At 47.2% G+C, this 21,464-nt stretch overlaps 1 protein-coding gene across 3 annotated transcripts in view; it reads left to right on the forward strand.

Moving 5' to 3' along the window:
• Positions 1-124: 124 nt before the first annotated feature.
• Positions 125-21,464, forward strand: part of LOC137561100 (tropomyosin-1, isoforms 33/34-like) — a 21,680-nt gene continuing 340 nt past the window's right edge. The window contains exons 1-16 of one of the 3 annotated variants that reach the window (XM_068272353.1): positions 125-298; positions 4,458-4,512; positions 8,757-8,807; positions 8,890-8,940; positions 10,269-10,299; positions 10,418-10,448; positions 13,958-13,976; positions 14,953-15,018; positions 15,233-15,286; positions 15,938-15,982; positions 16,309-16,374; positions 16,464-16,502; positions 17,866-17,895; positions 18,081-18,227; positions 18,608-18,697; positions 21,417-21,464. The exon at positions 21,417-21,464 is cut by the window's right edge and continues 340 nt beyond it. In XM_068272353.1, coding sequence (XP_068128454.1) covers positions 262-298; positions 4,458-4,512; positions 8,757-8,807; positions 8,890-8,940; positions 10,269-10,299; positions 10,418-10,448; positions 13,958-13,976; positions 14,953-15,018; positions 15,233-15,286; positions 15,938-15,982; positions 16,309-16,374; positions 16,464-16,502; positions 17,866-17,895; positions 18,081-18,227; positions 18,608-18,697; positions 21,417-21,464 — 860 coding nt within the window. In that variant the 5' untranslated portion in view covers positions 125-261. Of the gene's footprint in view, positions 299-424; positions 612-4,457; positions 4,513-8,756; positions 8,808-8,889; positions 8,941-10,268; positions 10,300-10,417; positions 10,449-13,957; positions 13,977-14,952; positions 15,019-15,232; positions 15,287-15,937; positions 15,983-16,308; positions 16,375-16,463; positions 16,503-17,865; positions 17,896-18,080; positions 18,228-18,607; positions 18,698-21,416 lie in introns of those variants that run through there. The other 2 variants (XM_068272354.1, XM_068272355.1) reach the window with 2 other exon arrangements.

A 21,464-nucleotide genomic window follows, 5' to 3' on the forward strand; every position in this document is an offset into this window, starting at 1 on the left:
CGCTGTGTTTTGCCTGCTCGAGCGTTTCTCTCTCTTTCCCTCTCCGAGTCTCCCTCCCTCTCTCTCGGTCGGTAACACATTTGGTTTGTAGTACAGCTCGGATCTTTCTAGGGGAGGCGGGGCCGCTGGAGGGAGTGTTTACAGAGACACAGGAATCAGTAGAGACAGGAATCAGTCCCGCCCCATGGCTCAGCCAGCCTACTGCAGCCCAGCCTTTGCCTTCCTCCGTAGCTCCCGCCCCTCCGTCTAGCACTGCAGCGAATGAGGAGTCGGGATTACCGAGCAGCCAGCCTGATGAGTGTGGATTTCCCTTCTGTGTTATGCTGGGGGCGGTATCTCTGCAGGTATTCCCCCCCACACATCCCAAATGTTGAGGGTAAGGAGGGGACAGCCCGATATACATCTGTGCCAAATGACAGCCCAGGAGCCCTGCTGGTTCCCGAGATAAGAGTATAAGAACCTATATTGTGAACCAGCAGGGCTGGGGGGCTGATATTCTGCGCATGGCCAAATCGGGGGGCCCCCTCCCTACCCTCAAACTTTGGGGTGTACAGGTGGAATAACTGCTGAGATATTGGGCGGTGATTGGCACTGAGCAGCATGTCATGTGGGTTAGTGAGACAGCTCTGGGCAGCAGAGACACTACTGCAGCCAGTGACACAGTGATGATCAATGTGTGTTTTACATTAGTTGGACCAGTGCTGTGTCTGCTTTGCTACATATTCGGTTCCAACATAGGGTTGCAGTATAATACATTAGACCTGAATAGAAATTAATTTCTAATTAATTTCTGCTTTTTATGCTGTTCATTCTGCTCATTGCTAGATTTATTTTATAATTGTGAGGATTGCATCACTGGCATGCTATGGACTGGGCTCAGCATTACCATACCTGAGGAGCAATGAAGGGGGGCAAACCACACCACAGTTTTGCTTGCCAGTTTCTTCTCAGTCTTCTGTAAGTCCTCGTTCACATCTAAGCGGGAATCGTGTGATTCGCGCAAACTGCTAGCGTTTTTACAAAAGGCTACTCCTATTCTACCCTATGGCAGTGTTCTCACTGCCTGGACCGCGGGCGTTTTTGCGATTATCGCAAACGCATTACCTGCAGTGTTTTGCCAGCGATTCTGGAGCAATCGCGATTATCATCTATAGAACCACTAATCGCGATCGCTCCCAAAACTACTTCGCCCAGTGATTTTTCTGCGTTTATAGCGGGAAAAATCACTCCTGCAAAAACACTAGCGGTAATCACTTGCGTTTTGCGATTTCCTAGTGTGAACGAGCCCTAAACTGCAGCTGTTGCTATGCCCAGTTGAGAGGTTAGTGGAAGCCTGCCATGTCACTTTTCTATGGGAGCTCAGTGTGTGTGTCGCTGGGCACTGTGTGTTGTCACATATGCTGTTATTGCAGTCCAACAACACTGTCATCCCCAACTTTACTGCGCAATTCTCTGACAGATTTACAGTCAGATTGATTAATCTCAACATTCTCAATCTGATTTCCGAACAAAATGAACAAAAAATCGATCAGAAATCAGATCGGACATGTTAGAAATAATCAATCTGACAGTAAATCTGTCAGAACATTGCATTGTGGGTATCTAGCACTAGATTATGTATATTTGGTTCACAACTACGCCCACATTATGTTGCATGGCTATGCCCATTTTTTCAGCGCTGAGCCCTTTCCATGCTGCAGGAATGGGTGTCAGTAAAAAATATATATATATTTGCCAGTAAATTTTGAGAAGTTTGTCAGTAAAAAATAATTTGAAGGGTTACACTATGGCTACACATGTCATATGAGGCCTCTGTAATGGCTTCTGCAGGTTAAGGCTGCCACACACTGGTCGATTGCCACCAGATCGACCAGCAGATATATCCCTCTGTGATCGAATCTGATCAAGGAGGGATCTATTGGCTGCCTACACTGCATACAGATTTTGAATCAATTTCACTATGAAACCGATTCACAGTCTGTGGAGCTGCCGCTGCTTCCGCCCCCGCATACATTACCTGATCCGGCCGGCGCAAGTCCCCCGGTCTACGCTGTCTCTTTTACGCTCTGGGCTCCAGCTTCACTTTACTTCCTGTCGAGGGAAGTTTAAACAGTAGAGGGCGCTCTACAGTTTTAACTTCCTGTCGACACAGGAAGAAGTGAAGCCAGCCGAAGCCCAGCGCGGAGAAGGGACACGCGCCAGCGGAACAGGTAATGTATTGCCACTAGCGTCGGTCGTCGGACATTCGAACGCCGCTATTGACACACTTCCGACTCGCCGGCGATCGAGCGAAATCTTCCACGTGGACAGATCGACGGGAACAATCGATTTTGGATGGAAATCGATCGTTCGGTCAGCGTTTGCGCAATGATTTCACAGTGATCGAATCTGCTGTATATCAGCGGGAAAAAATCGTGTAAGTGTATGGGCCCCTTTAGGATTATTTCCTGAAGTTGATTGGTTTCAGCAATTTGTGTTTATGTGTTTATCAGCATGATAAGCACATGTAGCCTGGAGAGTGGCAGTTAGTGGGGGGCGGAGTCTGTGTCAGGTCTTCTGGGCCTATAAGCTCTTTCCTGCTCGCGTCTCTTGGAGCGTACTGTGCCTGCGCAGTAAGGTCCCCGAGACGCCAGCGGAAGCACGCACTATTCGTCTTGTTAGACGAATAATTGACCGATGACGGGGAACGAGTGATTGGAGGAGGACGGTGCGGGACATGACAGCCACAGGGGACCGATAGAAGTCCCGGGTAAGTGTCTGTTTGTGCTCTTTTAAAACTCCACAGAACCCCTTTAATGTTAAAGTAGTGATGTTAAAAAATGCCCCAAAATCACTGAAGAAACGTAATAAATGTGCAGTGGAAATACTAAAGGCCAATACATGGGCTGCTTTATTATCCCTCAGGGCCCTTTCACACCGAGGTAGTGTGGTAATCTTACTGCATCCCACCGCCGTGCTATGAAAGGCTATGGAGACTTTAATACTGCGACGTTATGGCGCGACGCGGCAGAAGTGACGAATCCCTGACGCAGGTCAAAAACCACGTTAGCGCTGTGGCGATGTGTCGAGTTGCTGCGATCTGCATCGGCCTGGAAGTCATGTTAGTCTCCGGCGACGCCTGGATTTGTAAAAATTCAGCAACATGACGTTGCGGCGCACATGCGTGGAAGCATATTTTAACCATACACTTCCGCAAACCCGAAGCAGGAAGTGACGGCAAGTGCATGTCACTTCCTGCTTGGCCGGTGGGCAGACAGGGAACACCGTGCAATAGCATGAGAGGTATTCTAAACGTATATAAACCTTTTTGAAATGTAACATTAACCTCCCTGGCGTTCTATTAAAATCGCCAGGGAGGCTGCGGGAGGGTTTTTTTTAAATTAAAAAAAACTATTTCATGCAGCCAACTGAAAGTTGGCTGCATGAAAGCCCACTAGAGGGCGCTCCGGATGCGCACTTTCGATCGCCTCCGGTGATCAAAAGTAACAAGGAAGGCCGCAATGAGCGGCCTTCCTTGTTTCGCTTTCCTCGTCGCCATGGCGACGAGCGGAGTGACGTCAGCCGACGTCTGCCGCCTCCGATCCAGCCCTTAGCGCTGGCCGGAACTGTTTGTTCCGGCTGCGCTGGGCTCGGGCGGCTGGGGGGACCCTCTTTCGCCGCTGCACGCGGCGGATCGCCGCGTTGCGGCGGCGATCAGGTAGCACACGCGGCTGGCAAAGTGCCGGCTGCGTGTGCTGCTTTTTATTTGATAGAAATCGGCCCAGCGGGGCCCGAGAAATCCTCCTGCGCAGGTTACCCCGAGCTGAGCTCGGGATAACCGGCAAGGAGGTTAAGGAACGACCGCTCTTAGTACAAATGTGCGGAAAACCCGCGCCTGTGTTCTTTGGTCGCACTACTACGCAGGCGATACTTTCACGCATGTGCTTTAATAAAAATGATCATTGTACGTCGGTTAATTATATGTACACACATACAACAGTAACAGACCGTTGGTCAAATGATTCCAACAGGTTCGATCATGGCAGACTCCAGATAATTACGCACACCCCACTTTGCAGTTATTTATTTGTAAAAAATGTTTGGAATCATGTATGATTTTCGTTCCACTTCTCACGTGTACACCACTTTGTATTGGTCTTTCATGTGGAATTCCAATCAAATTGATTCATGTTTGTGGCAGTAATGTGACAAAATGTGGAAAACTTCAAGGGGGTCGAATACTTTTGCAAGCCACTGTAAATGGCTCACCCTGTAGATATGAAGTTGGAATTTGCTGGGCTTATACTGAGGGCGGCTTGTGCTGATATTTTTATCTGATACATAGAGATGTAGCATTAGTAACAGGCACAGCAGCTGCTTTATGGCACTACAAACACTGATGTCATGCCTGTAGTCATATGTGTGTCCGTATAGACTTGCTGAGGACTGTCCTTTAACTGTCTCCTTTCCATTTACAGACGTATCTACTAATCCTTTGACCTGCGGAAGACTACTTTGTGACCAGCGACTGCTGTGAGTATTGCAGTGATATTAACCACTTCACACTCCTGCTTCCCCTGTATGGACAGTTGACATTTTAGTTATGCCCTTATTTAATAAGCTGTAACTTTATCACTACTTATGACACCTGAAGGTGGCCATACATTAGGTGTCGGGGCGGCCGATTGACCATCGGTTTTAATCGTTATAATAGGTTTGATTTATGATGCAACCAATTTGGGTCGAATGTATAAATAGGACAGGCTGTAGATGTAAGGCCGATTTGCTCAATTGGGTGCGCGTCGGCAGTGGCGTGCGATTTCGGGACGAGAGACAAATGCAACGGAAGCTCTGGCACTCCCCAATGTAAAATGTCCCCCCTGATGCCTGTTGCAGTATACTTTACATGCCCATCGCTGGCTCTGTGTTACACTCGCCCCACGTGATTGCCGGCCCAACGTGGGCATGTGTGACATCACACGCACCCAGGATGTGGTGTCACAAGACCGATTCCCGAGAGATTTCATGGTAAAATCGATCAGGAATTGGCCTGTGGTGTATGGGCAGGCAACAGATCTCTCTCCGATCACATTCAATCAGAGAGAGATCTGTCTCTTGGTGGATCTGCCCATACAGTTGATGTATGGGCACCTTTAGTGATCTATAAAGCATTTTTTTCAGTACAAACTAGACATCCTTTGAGTTTTTTTCCCCTCAGGAGTTTTTATTTCATATGCATATAAAAGAGAGAAAGAAGAAAAACATGAAAAAATGCAGTTTCTCAGTTTTCACCCATTATTATTGTAGAAGTGCTACAGTAGATAATAAACTCTCTGGCTGTTATCCCATTTATTGTAAAACTTAAATTGTGTAAGGCCTGGTTCACACTTGCGTTGAAGTGGCAAACGGATCCGTGAAAATAGATCTTATCACCGGCCAATTGGATCTGTTTTCACTACGTTGCTACTCCATTATCTTTCCGCTGCTTATGTTCCATTATCCCCCCCAGACCCCCAACCCTAAAGTGTATTTTTCTGTTTAGAACGGTCAGTTTTTTCACTAGTGTGAAGAAACTTTCCGTTTTCTCATTGCCCCACTGCAGTGCTTCAGCTTCCGTTTCTGTTCCGCTGGGCTCAGCGGTCCTGAAAAATTAGTGCAGCAGGAAACGTGCGGTCCTTTCAGCGGATCATGCGGAAACGGATCCGTTTGAACGGACGGATGTAAACGGGTTAACATTGGATCTGATCCCATCCGCTATGATCCGTTCCCTTCCGATCCAGGAACAGACCGTTTTTTAACTCTAATGTGAACCAGACCTTACTGCTACACTGTATGGTGATGGAAGGCAATTTTGTAATGAAGGTATATTTTTGTGCATTATTTATTTTCTTTTTCCGTAGAACTGCAATGATTGTAAAAACACGTCCACAAGTAAACAAGGGAAATAAAAGGTGCCTAGAAAGTATTATTAGTTATGGTTTAACCCAAGGGTCCCCAAACGTTTTGGGTCAAGGGCCGGGTCAACATACTTCAGACTGCTGGGGGGCCGGAGTGTACATAGAAGTCTTTGCGGGCCAGACAGTGATGCATACTAAGGTGACAACCTTCAGTCCAATTGGACAGCAGTGTCACCTGATGTGGAATTTGATTGGAAACCAGTGAATTACTGCTTTTTGGCTTCATTCTATATGCGGACCACCAATATTTAAAGATGTAGCTGACCGTATCTATAATACATTTTGTGTGTGGAGGGCCGGTAAAAAAGCCTCAGGGGGCCACATTCGGCCCGCGGGCCTTAGTTTGAGGACCCCTGGTTTAACCACTTGAGGACGGCAGTGTTAAACCCCCCCACCACCCCCCAATCCCCCCCACCCCCCAGTGACAGGCCATTTTTAATTAAATAGGCCACTGCATCTTTAAGGCAAAAACAACACAGCACACAAGTGATCCCCGCCCTTTTCTCCCCACCAACAGAGCTCTGTTGGTGGGGTCTGATCACCCCCCCAGTGTTTTTGTTTTTTTTTATAAATATTTATTTATGTTATTTTTTCAATAACATTTTGCTTTTTTTATATCAACTGTATAACCCTCCCTCCCCCCGCCAGCCTGTCAGCGCGATCGGCTTATCACAGCGGATCGCTTCCCTGTGTCCCAGGGGGACAGCTGTGTCACACGGCTGTCCCCAGTACAGCGCTGCTATAGATCGCAGCGCTGTACAAAGTAATTAGACGGCAATCGCCGCTCGGAGACTGAAGGCGGGACGGAGCTCCGCCCCCCCGAGCAGGAGATGCGGGCGCAGCATGCACGTGATCTCCTGCTAGCCCCATAGACAGCCGCTCACGCCAATGGAGCGGTCCTGGGGCTGCCGCACTGCTCACACCAATTGGCGTGTAGCAGTCGGCAACAGGTTAAAAGTGGGCAGGGCTTTAACCACTTTGCATCCAGACCTTGTTTTCCCTTATGGACCAGAGCAGTTTTGACTTTTCAGCTATGTCCCTATTTAATTAGTAATAACTTTATCAATTGGGGGAGGGGGCTTTTTCTCCTATTTACTATAAAACAAATTATTTTCCTGTCACAGTTTATGATGATGATATTTGACTCTGAAATAAAGATGTTTTTTGCTACAGTGTATACTTTTCAATTTAAAATGAGAAAATATTGAGAGTATTTTTAATGATAAAAATTAGGGAGAAAGTTTAGAGGGGGAGGTTAATTAACAATTGTATTATGTAGAAAGTGTCATCTTAAAAGTGGGCGTGGTTAAACAGTATATTGTAATAGTTCTCACTGCATCCCCATTATGTAGTTTTACTCTATAACATTTTCCCATTCGACCTGTGGTCCCCCCTCCCTTAAAAAGTTTTCCCTGAAAGTCTAGTGGCATCCCTGTATGCTCCCCTGGCAGGGTGGAACGAGGTTCTCCAATAACAGAGATCTCACACTGCCCAGATGGTTTCATCGCATGCTCGCAATTGCATAGTGCCTGATTTGAGTTCCACCGTAGATGTAATGTTATTACATTATAGCGGTGCAGTGGGATTTTCATTGCAATTTGGAACCCCGAATTATGTGTCTCTCCGGGTTCCTCCGACTCAAAGGGGGAAAAGTATTTAAAGCTGCCCACAATTTCAGCAGCAGTAGGGTGAGCCACCACCCCGCTGGCCTCGTGTAGGTAGCCAGAGAGGCCCCCCCCCCACACACAATATGTAGCCAGAGAGTGTTTCCCCCAGTATAAGTAGCCAGAGAGTTCCCCACTATAGGTAGCCAGAGAGCCCCCCCCACTATAGGTAGCCAGAGAATGTTTTTCCCCCAGTATAAGTAGCCAGAGAGGTCCCCACTATAGGTAGCCAGAGAGCCCCCCCCCCACTATAGGTAGCCAGAGAGTGTTTCTCCCAGTATAAGTAGCCAGAGACCCCCCCCCCCACACACACACACACACACACACTATAGGTAGCCAGAGAGCCCCCCTCCCCCACACTATAGGTAGCCAGTAGCCAGAGAGTGTTTCCCCCAGTATAAGTAGCCAGAGAGGTCCCCACTATAGGTAGCCAGAGACCCCCCCTCCCCCACACTATAGATAGCCAGATAGGTCCCCACTATAGGTAGCCATAGAGTGCTTGCCCAGTATAGCTAGCCTGAGAGGCCCCCCACTATAGGAAGCCAGAGAGTGCTTGCCCAGTATAAGTAGCCAGAGAGCCCCCTACTATAGGTAGCCAGAGAGTGCTTCCCCAGTATAGCTAGCCTGAGAGGCCCCCACTATAAGTAGCCAGAGAACCCCCTACTATAGGTAGACAGAAAGTGCTCCCCCCCCCCCCCAGTATAGGTAGCCAGAGAAATCTCCCCCCAGTATAGGTAGCCAGAGAAATCTCCCCCCAGTATAGGTAGCCAGAGAAATCTCCCCCCAGTATAGGTAGCCAGAGAAATCTCCCCCCAGTATAGGTAGCCAGAGAAATCTCCCCCCAGTATAGGTAGCCAGAGAGTGCTCTCCCCAGTATAGTTAGCCAGAGAGACCTTCCAGTATAGCTTGCCTGAGAGGCCCCCCACTATAAGTAGCCAGAGAGTGCTCCCCCAGTATAAGAAGACGGGCTACATGTGGCCGGATCCTGATGCCCTCTTTGCATATACCCTTCCGGGCTGCGGCTCAGAGTGTAGTTCGGGGTTCTCAATTTATAATGTAATATTGTGCATTGGAAAATGTTATTACATCACTATGGCTGATGTGACGTCATACAGACCATGTGATCTTAATGTTTCTTTTGTTCTTTTCTCTACAGAATTATGTCTGACCTTGAGGACCCGAAAACTTTGAGCCCTCCATCCATGTTGTGAGTATATCCATATGCTGTTTAGTAACCCTCCTGTAACATTAGCAATAGCTAATAATATCTTGCTTTCTTTCTTATATAGGGAGTTTCCAATCCGAACAGTGGATCATTCGGCCACTAGCCTGCAGATTGTGTAAGTATATCAATACATGTGCAGCATCTCACCAATAGTGTCTTTATATAGAGGTAATAGATTGATGTCCATATAGAGCGGCAGTAGCCGGTGAATTTACTTTCCTGTTTTTTTTCTCTCTTATAGACCTTGATATAGACATGTGAGTATAACCATGGGCGGTGCACAAAGACTGCCTAATACTACTATGGGGAGGTGCATGAAGACTACCTAATACTATGGGGGGTGCACAAAGACTACCCAATACTACTATGGAGGGTGCACAAAGACTACCTAATACTACTATGGGCGGTGCACAAATGCTACTTAATACTACTATGGGGGGTGCATGAAGACTACATAATACTACTATGGGGGTGCAGAAAGGCTACTTAATACTACTATGCGGGGTGCATGAAGGCTACCTAATACTACTATGGGGGTGCACAAAGACTACCTAATACTACTATGGGGAGTGCACAAAGACTACCTTATACTACTATGGGGGGTGGATGAAGGCTACCTAATACTACTATGGGTGGTGCACAAAGGCTACCTAATACTACTATGGGGGGGGGGGGGGCATGAAAGCTACCTAATACTACTATGGGGGTGCACAAAGACTACCTAATACTACTATGGGGGGGGGGTGCATGAAGGCTACCTAATACTACTATGGGGGTGCACAAAGACTTAGGTAGTCTTTGTGCACCCCCACTACTATGGCGGGTACACGAAGGCTACCTAATACTACTATGGGGGGTACATGAAGGCTACCTAATACTACTATGAGAGGTGCATGAAGTCTGTCTAATACTACTATGGGGGTGCACAAAGACCACCTAAGACTATTATAAGGAGTGTACAAAGGGTACCTAATACTACTATTGAGGGTGTACAAAGTGTACATAATATTTCCATGGGGGAGCAGAAAGGCTACCTATTACTACTATGGAGGGGGATGTACAAAGGCTACTGAATACTACTATGGAGGGGGGCTTAAAAGGTTACCTAATACAACTATCTGGGCATTAAGAGTGGGCCAAAAATGACTTACTACTACTATCGGGGTGGGCAGACCCAAAAGCTTCCTAATACTATAATTTGGGAATGATAAGGGGGCACAAGTGCTACCTAATACTACTGTATGGGGTGGGGGTGATGGAGGGGGCCACAAAGGCTACCTAATGCTGCTACCTGGGAGGAGGGATGTAACAAGAGACCACAGAACCTACCTAATACTGTCTGGGGAGGGGGGTGATGGATTGCCACAGAGGCTCCCTAGTATTGCTATTTGTGTTACTTTACTCTTCCTGTATCTGACACAGTTTTTGTTTCTCTCATTACAGTGAGGACCGTGAGGTTTCAGACAGTGACTCAGTAAGTACACCCGACATAGCATGTGAGGAATGGATGAAAGTTGTTGTTGTTGTTGTTGTTGAATATAATGTAAAAACATGAAATACTAACTTGTGTCTTTCCACTTTTCTCTTTTCAGTCTGATTTTGAAAATGGCGGATATCTGGACTGTAAGTATGAGTCTTGTACACACACAGGACCAGCAACGGTAATGGCAGAGCTACAATTGGAGTATGATCGAGAGTTTACTCACATCTACCATCTATACTGAGGAGGGGGCTACCTAATACTGGGGGCACATCTGCTATCTATACTGAGGAGGGGCTACCTAATACTGGGGGCACATCTGATATCTATACTGAGGAAGGGGCTACCTAATACTGGGGGCACATCTGCTATCTATACTGAGAAGGGGGCTACCTAATACTGGGGCACATCTGCTATCTATACTAAGGAGGGGGCTACCTAATACTGGGGGCACATCTGATATCTATACTGAGGAGGGGGCTACCTAATACTGGGGGCACATCTGATATCTATACTGAGGAGGGGGCTGCCTAATACTGGGGGCACATCTGCTATCTATACTGAGGAGGTTACCTAATACTGGGGGCGCATCTGCTATCTATACTGAGGAGGGGGCTACCTAATACTGGGGGCACATCTGATATCTATACTGAGGAGGGGGCTGCCTAATACTGGGGGCACATCTGATATCTATACTGAGGAGGGGGCTACCTAATACTGGGGGCACATCTGCTATCTATACTGAGGAGGTTACCTAATACTGGGGGCGCATCTGCTATCTATACTGAGGAGGGGGCTACCTAATACTGGGGCACATCTGCTATCTATACTGAGGGGGCTACCTAATACTGGGGGAACATCTGCTATCTATACTGAGGAGGGGGCTACCTAATACTGGGGGCACATCTGCTATCTATACTGAGGAGGTTACCTAATACTGGGGGCACATCTGCTATCTATACTGAGGAGGGGGCTACCTAATACTGGGGCACATCTGCTATCTATACTGAGGGGGCTACCTAATACTGGGGGAACATCTGCTATCTATACTGAGGAGGGAGCTACCTAATACTGGGGCACATCTGCTATCTATACTAAGGAGGGGGCTACCTAATACTGAAGGCACATCTGATATCTATACTGAGGAGGGGGCTACCTAATACTGGGGGCACATCTGATATCTATACTGAGGAGGGGCTACCTAATACTGGGGGCACATCTGCTATCTATACTAAGGAGGGGGACTACCTAATACTGGGGGCACATCTGCTATCTATACTGAGGGGGCTACCTAATACTGGGGGAACATCTGCTATCTATACTGAGGAGGGGGCTACCTAATACTGGGGGCACATCTGATATCTATAGTGAGGAGGGGGCTACCTAATACTGGGGGCACATCTGATATCTATACTGAGGAGGGGCTACCTAATACTGGGGGCACATCTGATATCTATACTGAAGAGGGGGCTACCTAATACTGGGGGCACATCTGATATCTATACTGAGGAGGGGCTACCTAATACTGGGGGCACATCTGCTATCTATACTAAGGAGGGGACTACCTAATACTGGGGGCACATCTGCTATCTATACTGAGGAGGTTACCTAATACTGGGGGAACATCTGCTATCTATACTGAGGAGGGGGCTACCTAATACTGGGGGCACATCTGCTATCTATACTGAGGAGGGGGCTACCTAATACTGGGGGCACATCTGCTATCTATACTGAGGAGAGGGCTACCTAATACTGGGGGCACATCTGCCATCTATACTGAGGAGGGGGCTACCTAATACTGGGGGCACATCTGATATCTATACCGAGGAGGGGGCTACCTAATACTGAGGGCACAGCTGCTATCTATACTGAGGAGGGGGCTACCTAATACTGGGGGCACATCTGCTATCTATACTGAGGAGGGTGGGCTACCTAATACTGGGGGCACATCTGCTATCTATACTGAGGAGGGGGCTACCTAATACTGGGGGCACATCTGATATCTATACTGAGGAGGGAGCTACCTAATACTGGGGGCACATCTGCAGTGGCGTAGCTAAGGAGCTGTGGGCCCCGATGCAAGTTTTACAATGGGGCCCCCCAAGCACCCTATACATAACCATTTATACGGCACACCAAAACCTGCCAATGGCAACTACAGTGTCAGAGGTGCAAGAAGGGGATGGGGAACAGTTTGTTAATGATTACCACTATTCAAAGTACCTATAGAAGTGATTATTATGAGCACAGGACCAATAGAGAGCTAATACTGTAGTTGAGGGAGGGCCCTTCGGGGCCCCTATGGCCCAAGGGCCCCGATGCGGTCGCTACCTCTGCACCCCCTATTGCTACACCCCTGCACATCTGCTATCTATACTGAGGAGGGGGCTACCTAATACTGGGGGCACATCTGCTATTTATACTGAGGAGGGGGCTACCTAATACTGGGGGCACATCTGCTATCTATACTGAGGAGGGGGCTACCTAATACTGGGGGCACATCTGCTATCTATAGTGAGGAGGGGGCTACCTAATACTGGGGGCACATCTGCTATCTATACTGAGAAGGGAGGCTACCTAATACTGGGGGCACATCTGCTATCTATACTGAGGAGGGAGACTTTCTAATACTGGGGGCACATCTGCTATCTATAGTGAGGAGGGGGCTACCTAATACTGGGGGCACATCTGCTATCTATACTGAGAAGGGAGGCTACCTAATACTGGGGGCACATCTGCTATCTATACTGAGGAGGGAGACTTTCTAATACTGGGGGCACATCTGCTATCTATAGTGAGGAGGGGGCTACCTAATACTGGGGGCACATCTGATATCTATACTGAGGAGGGGGCTACCTAATACTGGGGGCACATCTGCTATCTATACTGAGGAGGGGGCTACCTAATACTGGGGGCACATCTGATATCTTTAGTAAGGAAGGGGACTACCTAATACTGGGGGCATGTCTGCTAGCTATACTGAGGAGGGGCTATCTAATACTGGGGGAACATCTGCTATCTATACTGAGGAGAAAGGGTACCTAATATTGTAGACACACCTGGCCAACTACACTGGGTGGGGTGATTATCTAATACTGGAAGCACATCTTGCAACTTATACTGGGTGTGTGAAGGCAGTTTGGCTACCTATTCTGGGTGGAGTTAGGCCAGGCATGGACAAACTCGGCCCTCCAGCTGTTACGGAACTACAAGTCCCACAATGCATTGCAGGAGTCTGACAGCCACAGTCATGACTCATAAAGGCAAATGCATTGTGGGACTTGTAGTTCTGTAACAGCTGGAGGGCCGAGTTTGCCCATGCCTGGGTTAGGCTATGTATTACTGGTGGCACATCTGGCTACCTTTGCTGGGTGGGGGGCTACATAATATTGGAGGCACATCTGGCTACCTATACTGGGGGAAAGGGGTAGTTGCTTTTTATTACTGCAGGTGCATTTCTTACCTATACTGGGGTGGGCACAATTGAATGGGGGGACCTTGTCCTGGCCCTGGGGACGACAATCGTGTAGTCAGTGCAGGACACTATTGTTACTATAGGGGAGGACCAGCTTATCCCACAAAGCCTACAATACTCTATTCTGTGCCTGATATTTCTGAATAATCTCACTCATGTTCTCTCTTTTATTTTCAGGCCTTGAAAGAGACGAGCTGTAAGTCATTTTTCTTTGTCTACAAAGCCTACAGGTGCAACTCGAAAAATTAGAATATCGCTCAAAAGTTAATTTATGTCAGTAATTCAACTTAAAAAGTTAAACTAATATAAGAAATAGACCCATTATATGCAAAGCAAGATATTTCAAGCCTTAATTTGTTATCATTTTGATGATTATGGCTTACAGTTTATGAAAACCCCGAAATCAAAATCTCAGACCATTAGAATAGTGTGAAAATGTTCCATATTCTAGGCTCAAAGTGTCAGACTCTAATCAGCTAATTAATCCGAAACACCTGCAATGGGTTCTTATTTCATGTATCCGTTTCACCTTTTAATTTGAATGACTAAAATGAATGGATTTTTGCACGATATTCAAATTTTTTTAGTTTTACCTGTTTATTTTCACTTATAGTATAAACAGATGTGTGATATACATGCGTTCTATGTGTGATATACCATATTTTTCAGAATATAAGACGCACCTTTAGAGTTTAGAGGGTAAAAACATGGGATGGATATATATCGATAGAGAGAGAGAGAGAGATGGACTAATCCAAAACCTGTCACTTCTGTCAGATTTCTACTGCCTACTGTAAGTGACAGCAACATAGGAGAAAAATAATTTATGGCTCATTTTACTCTGGAAAAAACGTACTTCTTATTTGTCTGTTGTTTTTACAATTTTTCGCCATAGTGCCTCTTTAACTACAGAGGAGGTAACTTAAGGAATGAAGAGATAAGCTAACTCTCTCACTGTTTGTAGCAAGTTTTCTCTTGCCTTATTAGCTCCAGTATGATCGTAGTGAATTGAGGCCATTATCATAGACTAGTGATAGCAGTTTTCTCACCTTCACTGACTTGCGTTCCCGTATTGTTCAGAAGATGGAAAGATTGCTGTTGTACATGTTCAAAACATGTCAGAGTCCCATTTCAAGCAAAGATAGTTCATTATTCTCTCTTTCATCCCTCAGCTACCTTGCTACTCGTTTGGCTTCCGCCCTCTTCATCAGGGACATCCTGGACGAACCAAGTGTTGAGTGAGTATCACATCTACTATTCACTTTTTGTTTATAAAATGTTTTTACTGTATGTGTAATGTTATTGTGGGAAGGTGAACATATGAAATCATCACACATCACTTCATTACAGGATGAGGCCGAGGTCACTAATACTCCTCAGATCTGACTATATACAGATGTGCTATGATAATATGATGGCTCATGTAATCATTCTGTCTCCTGTATTGCTTAGGATTGGCCTGGCCATCGTGCAGAACCGCCTGACCAGAAACCATGGACCGATGCCGTAAGTATTTAATTATTGTTATTTATTGGATTTATATAGCACCAACATTACGCAGCGCTGTACAATAAATTAGGTTGCAGACATTGATAATAGGGGTTACAGACAACACAATACAGGGAATAAGCAATAAGACACACAATGCCAGATCATGCACTAGAGTAGTAGTCTGAGTAATGCAAGTTCATGTTAATCGATGAGCAGAACGCACAATCAGATAGGATACACAAGGAGGGAGGGCCCTGCCAAAGGCTTACAATCTAATGGGAGGGGGTGGTGACATGATAGGAGGGGGCTGCATCAAGATTCCATGATAGTCTGTGTAGACTGGGATGCAGTTAGTTGTCAGATACGTGTGCAGTCAGATGGGCGGGGGACACACAGGCAATACTTGTAAGATGCAGTTAGTTGTCAGATACGTGTGCATTTAGATGGGCGGGATACACACAGGCAATACTTGTAAGATGCAGTTGGTTGTCAGATACGTGTGCAGTCAGATGGGTGGGACACACACAGGCAATCCTTGTAAGTTGCAGTTAGTTGTCAGATACGTGTGCAGTCAGATGGGCAGGACACACACAGGCAATACTTGTAAGATGCAGTTGGTTGTCTTTTACTTGTATGCTGAGATTATGTCTGCTTTATTCCCTGCAGATCTTACGAAGACATGCAGACCCCAACACCCGAGAACCTGTGGGGGTAAGTATTACCACTGACCAATCAGCTCTCTGGGACATTTTATAGACAACAGCGTGTCCAATCACCTACCTGTTCTACATGACATTGTATAGCCATGGAGATATACAGGGATGGTGTGAAAGAGACCCACTACTAATGCTCTATAACATCTGCCATGCTATAAGCTGGCCCTGTGATCACGTGTCTTCATTACATGTATTACATTCCAGCCTCCAGCCGCTTATCCGGACTCCTTTCCATTCTTGAGTTGCTGTGTAAGTATTACCTTTGAGTTTATTCATCAATAACATAAAAAGTTACGCCTCGCCCTTTGTCTTATTTCCTAGGATCATCACCGCCGTGGCTGCTGACCTCATATTTGCCATGGAGATGCACCCGGTGCCCCCCCTCACGTAAGTATTACCTGAATCTTATAGTCTGACCTGCATTAGATTGCTGTACAAGGATTGTAACCTCATTTTATATTTGTTTCCTTTTATAGAGACGACGAGGAAGATGCCTGGAGGAGAGTGGTGAAGAGGTGAGTATTCCCATATACACAATACACAGCAATACACAAGCAGCTCCACTATTTCCCCCATTAGCACTGGGGATGGCAGTCACACCTCTTTCGTTTGGGCCCTCAGTGATACAAGGAGGTATTTAGGTAGGGAATGCCCAGGTGCAGTGGTGTAGCTAGACATTATGGGGCCCCATAGCAAAACTTTCATGGGGCCATAAATTGGAGGCATACTTGGGAAATGCCACCTACCTCTCCCCTATGGATATGACCACCTACCTCTACCCTATGGGTATGGCCACCTACCTCTCCCCTATGGATATGACCACCTACCTCTCCCCTATGGATATGACCACCTACCTCTCCCCTATGGATATGACCACCTACCTCTCCCCTATGGATATGACCACTTACCTCTCCCCTATGGATATGACCACCTACCTCTCCCCTATGGATATGACCACCTACCTCTCCCCTATGGATATAACCACCTACCTCTCCCCTATGGGTATGGCCACCTACCTCTCCCCTATGGGTATGGCCACCTACCTCTCCCCTATGGGTATGGCCACCTACCTCTCCCCTATGGATATGACCACCTACCTCTCCCCTATGGATATGACCACCTACCTCTCCCCTATGGATATGACCACCTACCTCTCACCTATGGATATGACCACCTACCTCTACCCTATGGATATGACCACCTACCTCTCCCCTATGGATATGACCACCTACCTCTACCCTATAGTTATGACCACCTACCTCTACCCTATGGATATGGCCACCTACCTCTCCCCTATGGAAATGACCACCTACCCCTCCCCTATGGATATGACCACCTACCCCTCCCCTATGGATATGAGGTAACTGGGAGATTTGCATTCTCATGTGATCTACACTGCATATAGTACATGGTCACTTGAATACATCAAGTACCACCTGGGCCCCCTCTGCTCCAGGGCCCCATAGCAGCTGCTATGACTATTCCTACGCCCTTGCCTAGGTGTTATATTGGGGTCTTCCATGACTGAACGCAGTCTCCCCAGGCCCCTCTAGTGGTGAACATTAGTATTCACAGTACAGCAATTCAGTCTTTACCTTACTGCAGAAATGCATTAGAAAAAAGTGCCTCTGTTAAGCCTTTCCAATACTTTCCCCCAATCATCCCTGTCCCCCCCAGCAGCTTATTATTTCCTGGGTGCTGGAGGGGGACATGGGGGATCGGGGAAAGGACAGGTGGGGGTGGTCCGGAGGGTCTATAGCTCCTTGCACTAGAGGAAGGAGGTGACTTAGCATCAGCACAGCGTTATATGTTGGCGCTATATAAATCCAATAAATAATAAAAATATTAATTCCTGCTATTTCTTATCATTTTTTGCAGGATCCGAGACGACTACATCGAGGATCCAATGTAAGTACTTTATTAGCCAAACAAGTGAATGGAAGCGCTGAACCGTAAGTACTTGCAGGAGTCTTTACATATATGTATCTCTTTGCTGTTTCTTGAGAATAAACAGATTACAAGCTATTTCTTCCTTCCTTAGCCCTACAAAGCTTTTACTGTGTGACTGATAGTTCTCTTTCACTTTTCTGCAGCTTCTTCGAGCCACCACCGCCACCAGCTGCAGAGGACATCGAGCCACCGCCACCAGCTGCAGAGGACATCGAGCCACCGCCACCAGCTGCAGAGGACATCCTGCCACCAGCTGCAGAGGACAACCAGCCACCAGCTGCAGAGGACCAGTAAGTAATTCTCCAATACTTGCTACTAATGATTATGGACTTTGATGGTTAGCTTATAAAATGGATGCAGGTGTAGGATAACAATGGGAGCCAATCACAAGATATTAGTGAAATGCATACAATTCCGGCTTGCATGCAAATTTCATGCAACTTGAAACTGGGTAAAACAAATGTTCTTCCTGTCATTTTTGATTGGCCCAATTCCAAGCTGCATACAATTTATATTAAATTTGCATGCAAGAATAATTAGCATCTAATTGACCATTTGGTGTCCATGTATGGGATCTGCCCACCAGCCGGTTATACATGATAAGAATTGTATTATATCCATTGAAGATTTCCACAGCCTCCTTACACTTACCTCTGTTTTCCATTTCCAGGCCACCCACTCCAGGACCAGCAGAGGGATCACCACCGGAGGCCCCACCGGCAGAGCCAACACCAGCTCCGCGGAGGACTCTGAGAGCAAGGTAAGTTGTCCTGTAACCTGTCTATAGGTGTGGCCATCTATAGCGCTTCCTATAGGCTCCCTCCTTGTGATGTCACTTCCTGATAGATCAGGATTAAATCTATGGCTTATGACTGCCCAGCCATCATATCACCTCCACCTCAGTTCTACCTTCCCAGTCTGATTCTGTACAGTACACAGTGGGGCTCCTATAGCAATGTGCATGTCAAAGAGCAACACTGACCACTACTGATCAGTGTGGAGAGTCGGTCCACAGTGGGTGACCTCTGCTGAAGGCTCTAACACTATGCAAATGGGTTGTGATAAGCTCCTCCTCCTGCATGCTATTCCCGACTGGAATGATCAGGGACAGTACAGGAAGACTCTGAGGGCCCGTTTCCACTAGGAGTGGTGCGATGCGGCTACATAGCCGCATCGCACCGCAGGTGTCCTGAAACACATGCACAGCAATGGAAGAGTTTCCGGTGTGTGCATGATGTGCGGAGCGATCGGAGAATCTGCAGCATGCTTCTCGCACGTCCGCAGCCGCTTCCCATCTCCTCCAATACACTTCCGCATCGGGAGGTAGCCGCATTCGCATCACTTTGTAGTGGAAACCGGCCCTGATTGTGTGGTGGGGTAGTTATTCCTCCTATTAGGGCAGATCTGGACATACTTCCCCTGGGGTGTTTTTTAGCTGTCTACATGAAACCTGTCAGAAGGGTGACAAGTCACATTTAATGGATATGTTTTGTTTTTCATCCTAATTTAAAGAACTACTATGTGAAGAATTCAATAAAAGTGTTCCTCAACTTTAGTTACTGTGGTTAATTTTCAAATATTTTTTGCTTAGCATTTAAATTGCTTCCAAAGATCACTGAAATCTGCTTTTTGTGTCCCTGAAAAGCTATAATACAATAATACAATAACATTTGTAAAGCGCTTTTCTCCCATAGGACTCAAAGCGCATCCTGTCTAAAGGTGGCCATACATCAGACAACTTGGCGGACGATTAACCATCCGATTTGATTATTATAATCGAAATCAGATGAAAATTGGTGCCGCCAATTGCATGCTCAACCGACAATGCGACCAATTTCTTGTTGAAATTGGTCACATGAGTCGATCGGACATGCTGCAAGATGTAGGGCCGACTTGCTTTATCGGGTCCCAGTGGTAACCGGCAGCGATATCAGGACAAGTGACGAAACCCCTGGCGTTGTTCCCGGAATGTGTACAAGTGTGTGTAATATATAAATGTGCTGCAATATGCTATCCTTATCAGCCTGATGACACTGTACACACCGGCAAACTCTCATTAGAACGGGACGGGTCTGATGACTGGTAGCTTGTTACAGTTCGACGTGTGTACGAACCTTTATATTAAGGCAGCCATACACTGGTCGATGTGCCATCAGATCGACCAGCTGACAGATCCCTATCTGATCGAATCTGATCAGATAGGGATCGTATGGCTGCCTTTACTGCAAACAGATTGTGAATCGATTTCAGCCTGAAACCGATCACAATCTGTTCAGCTGCTCCTGCCGCCTGTCCCCCCCCCCCCCCCCCCCGTATACATTACCTGATGCGGGCTCCCGGGCGTCTTCTCTGCATCTTCTCAGCGCTGCACCCGCTCCATCCCGGCGCTTCCTGTGTCACTCCGTGACCAGGAAGTTCAAATAGAGCGCCCTCTATTTGAACTTCCTGGGTCACTGCAGTGACCCAGGAAGCGCCGGGATGGAGCGGGTGCGGCGCTGAGAAGATGCAGAGAAGACGCCCGGGAGCCCGCATCAGGTAATGTATTTTTCATCGGATCGGCCGCCGCTAGCGACGCGCACTTAACCGCGGGCGATCGAGGGTAATTTCCCGCACGGCGCGATCGACGGACCGATCCGATTTCGGGAGGAAATCGGATCGTCGGCGGCGTTTACCGCGAACGATTGGCAGCAGATTCGATCCCAGGATCGAATCTGCTGTCGAAACGGCCGGGAATCGGGCCAGTGTATGGCCACCTTATCTTGTAAGTTCTCACAGGCAGAGTCTATTGTTCCTCTGGCTGATTGTATTAGCCCTGCAACTCTGTCACGGTATCTGTCACTCTAATGAGCTCTCTAGCAGGTATTAGCCTGAATTATGACTAGAGGGGTATTGTTGCTGATCATTCCTGAACCACAAAAAAAGTTCTTCCTATTTAATTCCCATGCGGGTAAATTCTCCTTTAAAGGGAATCGGAAGCGAGAGGTATATGGAGGCCACCATATTTATGTTTATTACCCAACTGCATTGTGGTCCCGGGGCCCCTGCAGAGTTATTGGCAGTGTAGCAACTCGGCTGTCCTGGCTGACACACTCCCCCCATTAGTCTGTGGCTCTGTGTGTTACCCTCCTCATCCTCACAGGGCTGCCTCTCCCCCATTAGTCTGCGGCTCTGTGTGTTCCCCTCCTCAGCCTCACAGGGCTGCCTCTCCCCCATTAGACTGCGGCTCTGTGTGTTCCCCTCCTCATCCTCACAGGGCTCAGCAGGGGAATAATGGAGGAGTGCCTCAGCCTGCAGAATAGAAAGAAAGCAGAGACTTCAGGTACACACATCATCCTGCGCTCTGTACCCACTGAGGGGACTGATGCACGTTTTATAGGCTTCAGAAAGTCATTGGTGTTGTTAGCTTTGTATCTGGGGCATATCCCTGCCATGTGTCCTTATTCCCTCATGTGACGCAACCTTTATTCTTTCTCTTTCAGATGCGCCAGGGCTTGGAGACGGGTGAGACGCTTCTTCACCTGCAGTGC

The sequence above is a fragment of the Hyperolius riggenbachi genome, chromosome 3, assembly GCF_040937935.1.
Source record: "Hyperolius riggenbachi isolate aHypRig1 chromosome 3, aHypRig1.pri, whole genome shotgun sequence".
Lineage (NCBI taxonomy): Eukaryota > Metazoa > Chordata > Amphibia > Anura > Hyperoliidae > Hyperolius > Hyperolius riggenbachi.